Source organism: Pagrus pagrus (assembly GCF_965226575.1).
Source record: "Pagrus pagrus genome assembly, chromosome: 11".
NCBI lineage: Eukaryota > Metazoa > Chordata > Actinopteri > Spariformes > Sparidae > Pagrus > Pagrus pagrus.
This window is the reverse complement of record NC_140195.1, coordinates 30,534,574-30,546,299: the sequence shown is the minus strand read 5'-3', so window position 1 is coordinate 30,546,299 and position 11,726 is coordinate 30,534,574. Positions and strand designations below refer to the sequence as shown.

At 41.0% G+C, this 11,726-nt stretch overlaps 1 protein-coding gene across 11 annotated transcripts in view; it reads right to left on the bottom strand.

Moving 5' to 3' along the window:
• Positions 1-393: 393 nt before the first annotated feature.
• Positions 394-11,726, bottom strand: part of LOC311265696 (myelin transcription factor 1-like) — a 42,299-nt gene continuing 30,966 nt past the window's right edge. For 8 of the 11 annotated variants that reach the window (XM_084367617.1, XM_084367621.1, XM_084367623.1 and 5 more), the window contains 8 exons: positions 11,335-11,403; positions 11,027-11,089; positions 10,851-10,934; positions 8,955-9,176; positions 8,626-8,717; positions 8,251-8,354; positions 7,649-7,792; positions 394-1,502 (listed from right to left, as the gene is read on the bottom strand). In XM_084367617.1, coding sequence (XP_084223743.1) covers positions 1,359-1,502; positions 7,649-7,792; positions 8,251-8,354; positions 8,626-8,717; positions 8,955-9,176; positions 10,851-10,934; positions 11,027-11,089; positions 11,335-11,403 — 922 coding nt within the window. In that variant the 3' untranslated portion in view covers positions 394-1,358. The remainder of the gene's footprint in view (positions 1,503-7,648; positions 7,793-8,250; positions 8,355-8,625; positions 8,718-8,954; positions 9,177-10,850; positions 10,935-11,026; positions 11,090-11,334; positions 11,404-11,726) is intronic. The other 3 variants (XM_084367622.1, XM_084367626.1, XM_084367625.1) reach the window with 3 other exon arrangements.

Sequence of the window (11,726 nt, the reverse complement as noted above, 5' to 3'; positions counted from 1 at the left end):
AGAGGTATTATTTATGAGAAGCTCTACACATGTCCTTCAGTGGTCAAACGATATAATAAAGGATGTAGGAAATTAATCAGGATTACTCAGAGCCGTGACCACCAAGTTAGCTCAGACTTCTACGACCGCTCCCAGCTCTGATTTATCTACACATTCTATGAGTATTGTTACTATTCCAAGGCTGACAAAGACTCTGAAGACTTTACATTTAAACAAAATCTGTATAGGAGAGCTAAACATTTATCTTTGGAGAGGGTTTACCCACAGCAACAAATAAGCTATGGATATAGGCCAGAATGACTGTTTTACTTGAAGTACAAGAACTTGTATCCGTCAGTTCTACATCTTACAATGTTAGTATGTAAAAGTTTGAGTCAATACAAAAATACAGTCCACATTTACAGCGGGTTAACCTTTATTTCAAGAGCAACTTAAAGACTAAACAGCCATCAGTAACACATAGACAATACAAAATAAATATTCACCATCACTTTGTTCTTCACCAAATAAATAACCAATATATGCAGCTCAATATTCCCAGTGTATTGCAATGTACTCAAAATAGTTTGGGAAAATAAAAAGGAAAATCATATAAACAGAAGCACCAAAAAAAGATTTTTAGAAAATTATTAAAAAACTTTCAGTTACAAAATATTTGCACTTAAAAAGATCCCAGTATTTTTAAATGAATAAGATATATAAAACAATTCATAGTTGATATCTTAAAATATTTCCTCATTGTTAAACAATGGAGAGGAAATGAATCCGTTCTCATGGTTACGGTTTAAAATCTTCTCAGGTAGCATTTTGAAAAAAAATGTAAATAAATAATGAATAATAAATAGGCCAACAAAAAATAAATAAAACGGCAGACATGAATAAATAAGTTGTTATTAAACCAACATTTGCAAAGGAAGAATAGTTACACAGCAATAGTAAGAATGAAGCTACAAACTAGTCCTGGAGGTGCAACACCAATATGCTCATATAGAATACTATTAACATTATTGAGTGGAGGTGGGATATGTTCACTAACTAAGAGATTCTATTCGCCCAGGCTGTATATTGAACTCCTCACTTTGTTCTGCACTCTCTGTGCCTGTCTGTGGATACCTTGAGATGCCTTTGCTTACAGCAACAGTTTGAGTCCAGTGTGCTACTACACACTTAACACCCACACCCTAATCTGTTCACAATCACACCATCATAAAGCAACATGCAAACAGCAAACAAATGCTGAGAACAGATGACAAAGTTCCAAATGAGAAAAATTAATTGCATACAGTATCTAAAGGGTTTGGAGGAAAAAAAAGATTTATGTTGTCACTGTGATGCTCCGCCCTGTATCCTCCTGTTCGTCACACCTCGATGCCCTTCACCGCCTGGTTGATGGACTCGAGCAGAGCCCGGTTCTCAGGGTTCTGGTAGCAGTCTTTATTGGTAAACATGTGGGTGAGGGTTTCTACATAGCTGTCGAAGTTCTGCTCTGACAACGGCTCCTGCTGAACACACAGAAGTAAAGACGTCAGAAAACTCCAAATCCTGTCAGTTAAGTCTTGGCTTACCTTTTCTACACAGTCTCCCATAGTGTGCCACTAATGACTGAAATCCCCCAACCCATGTCTTTCTGGAAACTCGGAGAAGAGTCCATTGGTGGCTGCTAACAGCTGGTTAGTTATGAGTAGTAGCCACGTGCATGCATGTGGGGTTTCCATGCTAGTTACACTGAGCCATACCTGCCAACATTTAGGTTTTGAGACCAGCTAAATTAATTGGCCCGTACAGAGAGTGGTTGTTCCTTGAATCAGGGTGTGCGTTGCCAGGTTGCAGTGACACGTTGAAATTGTATGTAGTGTGTGGATTGTGTGTGTGTAGATTATATTTCATTGACTACCTGGCAAGTATAGACTAACCAGCAGCTACATTCATGGATGAATAAGAATAACACATTTAGTCAGCACTTAGCAGTTACTCTGTTGATATGCTGCCCTCTATTTGTTTGGAGTGTGAATTCAACAGATGGACAACTTTTGCATATTGCACTGTTCCAATTAGGTAATCATTCCAAGGTAGCACCAAAAACATAGAGGGCAGCGAATCACCAGAGTAACAACAGCTGCTCTTTGCGAGCTATCCTTGGCTGTAACTAGCAACTGTTTAGCAGTGCAGTAGCAGTGGAGCCAGCAGTCTAAGAGTTTGATTACAGGACCGCAGGCAAAGGGGGCTCAGCTCTACTGGGTTTAGCAGCCTGAGAGAGAACACAGCTGAACACCAGACTGGGACTGAACACAGCCTCTGAGACTAACAGAGGTCAGTTTGAAGACCGAGGACACAGTATGGAGGTGATTAACAAAAGCTCTGACCAGGATTATGACTCCGGGGACTAACACGTCAGGTGGGGACAGGAGAGGCATGAAGCAGCAGAGGTGATTGTGGCAAGACAAAACAAAACGGTGTTGGTGAATTTTATTTTGTTGAATCTGAAGGAAGTCTGCTCTATAATGAGTTAACAAGGCAGTTAAGCTCACCTTTGTTCAGTAAAAGAGAGAAATTTGAATCCAGAAGGAACATTGCTGCATTTTTTCTGTTGTAATAAGAATATTTTTCAATTCAATTCAATTCAAAGGGGCTTTATTGGGATGAAAGTTTTACAACAATGTTGCCAAAGCATCAAAACACAACTTGTCCAAACATTCGGACAGAACATAACAAATAACAACACCAACACAACACCAAGATTGATTTATATAAATTATATATACAGTATATACAGTGTGTGTGTGTGTGTGCCTGCATGTGTGTGTGTGTCGGTCATTCACTGTCCCTCAGGTTGTGGGATGTTGACACATATTGGGCAGCAAGATGTGCCCTATCTCCCTCTCCCAGGAGTATTTTTAATTTTGATATGTCGTTAATCTCTTTGAAGTCTGAGATTACCGAATTGAATTTATTAAAATAAATGTTCCTGGTTTCGTTTTACATTGTAGGAGAAAATGCATCTCTGTCTCAACCTCACCTGTCGAGCAGTGACCACATGTTCTGTTTTCTTTTGGGTGCCACGATTGTTTGTGTCTTCCTGTTTGGATTGTCAGGTTGTGGTCACTGAGCCTGTACTTGGTGAGGATCTGTCTCTGCTTTCTAAATCTGACAGTAGGGAGATATTCTGCTAATTCATCATCTCTAGATGGGCTAGAGATGATGAAGGGCTAGATAACATTCTAATCTACTTTGGCTTTTAGTTTCTTCTTTCCAATGTTCCAGGTAGGTTTCTTTACATTGTGTTATAATGTGCTTTACTCTGATTGGTGTTTGGAGAGCAGTGATGTTGTGCGGCTGGTCAGACTGTGTCTGAGAGGGGGCAGTTAGCCTCAGTACCAACTGACATAGGGGACTCTTTTCAGGGCTCAGCTCTTGAGTTTGGAGGGCTTTGGAGTGGAGGGTGTCTCGGGGGCTGGATTTCAGGTGGTTAAAAAAGTTGAGCGTTCTCTTTTGAATGTTAATTATCAGTGGGTATCTGCCAAATTCTGCTCTACATGCATTTGTTGGTGTGTTTCTGTGTATGTGTAAAATGTATCTGCAGAATTCTGCATGTAAAGACTCTGTTGGATGTTTGTCCCAGCGGGTACAGCTCTGATGACTGAGTGGACCCCATACTTCACTACCGTACAGCGCAATGGGCTGGATGACACTATCAAATATTTGAAGCCAGATTTTGACTGGAATTTGGAAATTATAACATTTTCTCTTAATTGCATGTAGGGCTCTTTTTCGGGAGCTTTTTCTTTAGTGCATTCACTGCCATGTTGAAACTCCCTGATGCTGTAATGGTTATACCAACGTAGGTATAACTCATCCTATGTTCAATGATATGATTATTTATGGTAAATTGGTGTTTGTTCTCCTGACATCTGGGGCATTTTTGAAAGATCATGACATTAGTTTTCTTCATGTTTACTGCCAGGGCCCAGTTCTGACGGTACTTTTCTACTATGTCCAGCTGCTGCTGTAGTCCTTGTTCAGTAGGAGACAGCAGAACAAGGTCATCAGCATAAAACAGAGACGTCACCTCTCTATCTAGGAGGGAGAGGCCAGGAGCAGCACATTGATCCAACTCAACAGCAAGTTCATTTATATACACGTTAAATAAAGTCGGACTTAAATTGCAACACTGGCGTACACCTCTTCTCTGGGTGAAGAATTCAGTTTGTTTGTCTCCAATTTTAACAGCACACATATTTTCCAAATACAATGATTTAACCAGATCGTACATTTTGCCCCCTATACCACAGTGTAGAAGCCTGTAATAGAGCCCTTCATGCTGAACAGAGTCGAAAGCTTTCTTGAAATCAATGAAACAAGTGAATATTTTACCATTTTTTGTTTGGTGTACATGTTTGTTAATTAAAGTGTGAAGGGTATTTATGTGGTCGGTGGTGCAGTGTTTTGGGAGGAAGCCAATTTGACCTTTACTCAAGATGGAGTGTTCCTCAAGAAAATCTAGTATTGTTTTATTCAGAATACTCCAGAATAATTTACCTGGACAGCTGCTGACACCGATGCCACAGTAGTTATTAGGGTCTGATTTGTCCCCACTCTTATGAATGGGGGAAATGAGCCCTTTGCACCAGATGTCAGGAAAACATCCTGACTGTAATACAATATTGAACAGCTTTAACACTGCACCCTGCATCTCTGGGGTGCTGCATCTGAGCATTTCGTTTTTAATGCTGTCTGGACCACAAGCTTTCCTCGGCTGGGGAGATTTTGTCTGTGTGGTCAATTAGATGTAAGAATATTTATTTTTGTGACATTTTGTGAGTTTATTTTGTTTACTTATTAGACTAAGAGGAGAACTTGTGGCTTTTTAACATCTCCCAGCTGAAACTACGGGGCTATCAGACTATCACCTCTTGGTGTTAGGAGACAGGACGGGCTGGGCTAGATGCTTATGCTAACTTCAGTATAAATTTCTGCAGCATAGTACAGACAACAAACGTCAACACTGTTGTTTCTTCACAATCTGTTGATGATGTTAGTTTATTTTTTTAATGTTTTCAACTAAAACTCTGGCCAAATCTTACACATTGCTCCTTTAAAACAAACCTTAAAGGATAACCAATTTTCAGCCTTAATCTCTATCTATCTCTATCTATTTGAATTGGGGCATACTGAGGGCTAGAGTTAGCGAGCTGCATGTTGATTGAGTCCTGCTCTGTTGATCATAATTTTTAAACATTATTAATACCATAAAATAATAGACGAAGCAGCCAGGTGGTGAACCCTGTTGCATTGCGTGTTGCTTGAAATATGACCTGAATTGATAGACTTCCTGTGACTACTACAGAGGGTTATTAGTTTATGGGTCCACTCAGCCACCTTTTTTTTTTACACCATGTCTTCACAGTTTTTATTATTGAAAAATATTATGAATTAATATTTTTTCTCAGTAGACTAAGATCGAAATGATACTAAATAAACTATGTATATTATAAAACACCCACAGGGACTTCCAGTTGATTGTAGGGTGACCATGGCGGCATGCCGCTGAGCGCCTCAAAGCTCTTCCAAATAGCCAATAACCCTTGATATAAAAACTATGCTCTAAAAAGAACCAAGGACATGGAATATAGACCTGCTATACAGCACCAGGGTGGCGATACTGAGAGAGGCCCCAACGGGTGAAACTGATCATCTACGCTGGGAAACAGCTGCACTTCTTTGCTAATTACAGCAAACACACAGCTCAGAGGAAGGCCTTCAGTGAAGTCCAAAGCAAACTGAACAAAAGAGGAATCACAAACTTTCTCCTATATCCAGCAACTCTCAAGGTAACCATCAGGAGGAAACTGAGGTAGAGGTAGGTAGGAGGTAGACAAATTTGCTAACAGCCCCAACCTGGACCTTCTGCCGGGCCCAAAGTTGGAGCAGATGCACCAGTAATGACCAGCTCTCCTTCCCAGGACAGTATAATATTTTTTTCACTAGACTATTTTTTTCTTTTTCTTCTTTGGGACTATATTTGAATAGACGCTTACTTTGAATGACAAGTACACTGGTGTCTTTTTTTTGCATCTACAGTATATACTTAGAAGGCTGCAATTTTTGATTGTAGTTATGTGTCTTATATTTCCCTTTGACACTTAATTTTATCTGTTCTGTCATGGAGTGTGCAGAGTTTGAACAGGATAACTAAGAGAACTGCATGTCTGGAGTATGTAGACAGTGAGAATATTGATAGAGGCATACGTTCCATGGAATTCTGAACTTTCTAAACATGAACTTACAAAGCAACTGTACAATACCAACAAAACCAAGGGAACTGTATCAACAATGTATTCCCAGATAATAAAAAGTTCCTATAAACCTTTTGCAATACAAACAATCTGGCAAGATGATTTCTTCCAGAATAGCTTGGGAAAGTATCTGGAGGAATATTAAACAAGCCTCAAAAAATCCCAACCATCAAACCATTCACTTAAGTTTTGTGCATAGAACTTATTTAATGGTGATAATTAGAAAGAAACTCAAGTTAGTTCCATCTCCTTTATGTCAATTTTGTTCACAGGGTTGCATAAAGCTCTTTTACACACATGCCCTGAGGTATGGTTCTTTTAGTTACAAGTAACTAAATCACTATCAGACATTCTCAATAAGGAGATTCTGTGTTGCCCCTTACTATGCCTGCTAAATGACAATTCTCAGATCTCTATGTCTGTGCATAAAGAGAGAATTTGGATTTCCAGCCTAACTGCTGCAAAGAAAGTCCTGGTTGTTTGTTGGAAACCTCCACACACATTAAATCACTGGTGAAACCTGCTTTTTCGATATTCTGACCATAGAACTCTCTGTTGCGCGGTCTCACAGCGCAGAGGGAAAGACCTTAGGGTCTTGGTCTGAAGCTCTCTTAGTTGTTGAATCTCTTGCTAGAAGAAGGGGGAGTTAACTGGGTTTGGGGTGGGGGATGGAGGGAGTAGATCACTCACTAGGGAGGCAAACGGGGGGTAACTGTAAACTGTTGGCATTTTATGTACGTGTATGTGCATGCATGTGTACTTGTGTTCACACACACAAGGATGTATATGAATTGAGACCCTGTTTGCACAGATGCAGGCACATATCTGTGAACTACTTGTACACATGTTCCAAGTTAAGGTATATCTGGTTATGCATGCTTGTATATTAATTGCATTTGTATGGTAGTTAATCCTATGGATATCTACAACATACCATGAATTAATTTATGTTTAATTATTGCAAAAGTATATATGTGTAGGTACACACGCTCTTTGTCAACATGACTTAATGAAAAATAAAACATCCACCTATTGAAACCAATGTCATATTATAACAATGAAAACTAAGATGTTATTGTCATGTTCTTTCTCTTCTTCCACTTTACTGGCAATGACATAGCTAACTTATTTCAGATGCCTTTTTGTACATGGCTCCATTTAAAATGGCAGCCTCCCTGTGCTTGGCAGGTTTGGAAGTATTAGGGAGTGGAGCGTCGGGAGATTGCATGCAATGCCAGTGCAGACACCATGCACTGAGGAATTTATTGCCTCAATTTACATTTACCATCAACACTGATTGCGATATCCACATAAATCATGGTGAATTTCTCCTTTAATAATTTGTGCACACTCACCATGGCCGGCAGGTGGATGTTTGCCAGGCTGCGGATCAGGGCCTGACTCAGGCCGGACAGCTCCAGGAACAGGGCCTCATTCCTCTCCTCGATTTGTTTGTTCTCCTCCTCCATGTTCTTCAGGTTCTTCTCCATTGAGGAGATCTGTGGCAGAGACAGTCACAGTCCTGAAGCAGCAACACAGTGAGCATGTGCCATTATTCTAATGTAAAATAGCCATAAGCTGGTGAAAGACCGAACTGCCAGAAAGCAGTAACAGTACTGGAGTTAGAATTGTTTAAAGGAAGGGTACAGCTATGCTTCATCAAAATCTGTATTAATTCAATAAACAAACAATAAAAAACATCAATATTTGGCACCTGTGGCGACATGTTATATCACTTCCTCTTGTGATACAATATGTTGCAGGATCAATATTTTGTCCCGCCCCTTACTGGTCTGTGCAATATCCATCTTACACAGACTTTTCTCTGCAGCCAGTCATACCTCTGCTTAATCTCAAGCTCCCATCAAATGGCAGTGTCTCCTGAATGTACAGTATTTCGAGTGTGTCATTCTTACCCTGCTGGGAGCAGTGCAGTGATCTGAGCAGCTGAGCTCACCTGAGTGTGCAGATTCATCATGTCAGCCTCCATCTCTGAGTTGGACTCGTTCAGCTCATTGATCTCCTTGTTGAGCTGCTTAATGTCCTCGTCGTTGTCCAGAACTGAGTGAGAGCACCAACATACAGCAGAAAAATATCAAGACAACCGCCAACCCTACCTACTCTGGCTGTAAAAGTTCCATTACAACCATCACTTATTTTTGTGGGCCTAAATTTGTGTTGTATTGGCAGTCTATTAAACTGTAGATAACATCACTTCTGGGCTCCTATGTCTGAGTCTGTGCATGTTCAGTGTTGAATGTTGTTGTCCCTGACAATTAGTAGTTATAGTAGCAGTCATGGGACATGCACTTGGGAAAGTACTGTCTCTTACCGTCACTGGCTCTGAACTTTGCAGTGATATACTCGTCTCCGGGGAACTTGGATCTCTTCTTATTTGCTGATGCTCTGGGACAACCTGACAGACTGAGAGGAGAGGCTGGTGAGAATCAAGAGCTCATGAAGGATAAAATCCATCACACTGCACAATTTGCTTTCCACTATACAGTGTATGAGTTAATACTTCAGTTATTTACAGTATATACAGTGATAGAAAACAGTGGACACAGTGGAGGGGCAGGTTAATCGGCATGAACCTGCCTTACAGTCTTTGTTTGAGATAACACTGTTTTCTTTGGGCTGAAGCCCAGATATTCAGGATACCTGCGGTGTGTCAGGAAGCTGCCATTTGCATGTCCAGAGCCGTCACAGCCTGGTGTTGGGCAGGTTGGGCCCTCGGTCTTGAAGGCCTTCCAGGAGAAGGGAGTGCCGTTAAGAAGACCTTCCTTCTGCCGGCGTGCTGCCAGTGGACAGCCATAGGCACTGCGGTGGGTGGCGTACTTCCCACTGATGTGGCCCAGACTGTCACAGCCAGGAACTGGACACCTAGAGATGGGTGGAAAGCATTGTCTGACTGGTTTGACTCTCACTGATGAAGAGTGGAGATGGAGGTATCAAGAGGCTGGCACAAGAGAGACACATGTTTAAATTTCAGAATTATAATAGAGGGGCAATGTCCCTTCCCTTCTGGTGGTCCACCATGGGACTTTATTTCAGAAAAAATATGTCTGGTAGTGAAAGGAGAGAGACATAAAAATGTTTGATCCCATTTGAATTGAACCATGAAGTACACATATGATGTTTGTCAATTTAAAAGACAAAGATAATCAGGAAAGTTGCTGTTTGTCATAAAACTAATGAAATATAAGACTGTGAAAGTACATTATTAGAAAGACTACACACCCAACAGTCGTGTTAGTGACGTTGTCTCATTGAAGATTCACCAAAACCAATAACTGAAACCTTGTAGTCGGCCCCTGAGACAGAACTGACTAACTCTTCTTTCAAATAACTGCAGCTCTCAATATGGCCAGATTTACTGTGATTTTTATCTTTTTTAAATATTTCTTCTGTGCTCAGCTGACGGCCAGGCTTGTGTTGGTGACATATATTGAGTGAGATGATGTAGTTCACTGAGCGGTTTCACACAAAACGTAATGGCATTTTACTATCTTTACCATAACTGCAACTTTGTTGACTTTCAAAATGATCTTAAAGACTGACAAACATTACATGTTGCTCAATTCAAGTGGTTTCAAATGTATTTATCTCTTTCCATTGACTAGTGTACAATTTCTTTCTGAAATAAGGTCCTATGGGACACACTGTAAGTTCGCCCCTTGTCAGTACATCCTTGTTACTTCTTGGTTTCACTTTTGTGTTCAAGCATTGATGTGTTTACCTGGACCAGTTACTTGTGTGCCTGCCTGCCAATCTGCTAGCCTTAACCTGACAGTAAGCTATATCATCAATAAATCACTGAACTCATCCTTCTGCCTACCTGATCTGTGTTTGGGTCCCATCCTCACTTCGTTAACGGTGTAATTTCTAGAAATGGCCAGAATTTGAAGGTAGCTCCAAAACTATAGGGAGCAGCATAACCACTAACTGCTGCTCACTAAACTGGACTAGCAGTCAGTAAGCCGTGGAGCTAAGTGGCTTTATTAGCTGAATGGAGTCTGTCGCACTGCAACCTCAGATAATGGGGTCACTGAGGGCAACTTGGCTCAGCTCAACTGGCCTCCCAGTGAACACATCTGTACACCAGACTGGGACTGAACACAGCCTTTACAGAGTTTATTTTGTTTATTTATTTGACTACAAGGAGAACTTGCAGCTTTGTCATCTCCTAGCTGAAACTACGGGGGCTATCATACTATCGCCTCTTGGGTACAGAGTGGTATGAGACAGAATGGGCTGTGAGTAGCTGGTTAGCATGCTAACGGCAGAAGACATCTCTGTAACACTACATAGACATCTTTGACATGATGTCAACACTGTTGTTTCTTCACACTCCTTTTGATGATGTAAGTTCATTTTTGAATGTTTTAAACTGTGAACTGAATTAACTTGAATTGTTTAGATTACATGAGTAAAACAAAAACAACATCAACCACCACTGGAATCTAAATCAACACTTATCCTGGTACAGCCATGGGACATTGGCAGTCTAATACTATATATGCATTGTTTGGGTGCTAATGAGCTAATGTTACTCACCTCAACAGCTCAGAGTCTTCCTTGTCATCCTTGGTGGGAGTTGATTTGACCCCACCCTTCTTGGCTCGAGGGCATCCGGACAGACTGGCAGAGAGGAACAGAGAGGATGAATCACAGTATCTGGCTGTACAGAGTAACTGATGGTACAACCGGCAGAACAGGAGAATAGCTCCTACCTTCTATGTGAAGCGTAGTTTCCAGTGATGTGGCCTGATCCGTCACAACCTGGAGTCGGACACCTGAGACACACACAGACGCTCTTTCACTCTACAGGCTTACATTATAAGCAGACTGCAGGTAGAAGCCAGTTTTCCTCACTAAATATTTAGGGCTCATTGTTTTGGTTTGGATTTTTCAGTATTGGTCTTAATAATGATTGATGTTAACTATTGTATATTAGTGTTAAAAGGAGAGCAGGGACAGAGCTGTAGCTGCAGACTCAGTGAACATGTTGGAGGTGAGAGGCAGGAGAAAGCACACATACTTTAGTTCAGCTGTGTGGGCAGCCATGAGGGTCCGAAGTGATTTATCAGCAAGAGGACAGCCTGACAGACTGGAAGATAGGTTAGAGAGAGAACGTCAGAAAACCAGACTGAGAACAGGATGTCTGAGCATGAGTGGAAGAAAGAGCCAGAAACTAAACTGGACTACAGAGCCAAGAAGTAGAGTAATAGTTGGGCAGGACAAATAATGAATGTGTGTGTGTGTGTGTGTGTGTGTGTGTGTGTGTGTGTGTGTGTGTGTGTGTGTGTGTGTGTGCGTGCGTGCGTGCGTGTGTGTGTGTGTGTGTGTGTATGTGTGGAGTCATCTCAGCCAGAATGATATGAGGTGTAAATTAGGTGTAAATCCTCTGGTAGGATTTTTGTGGTCAAAAAT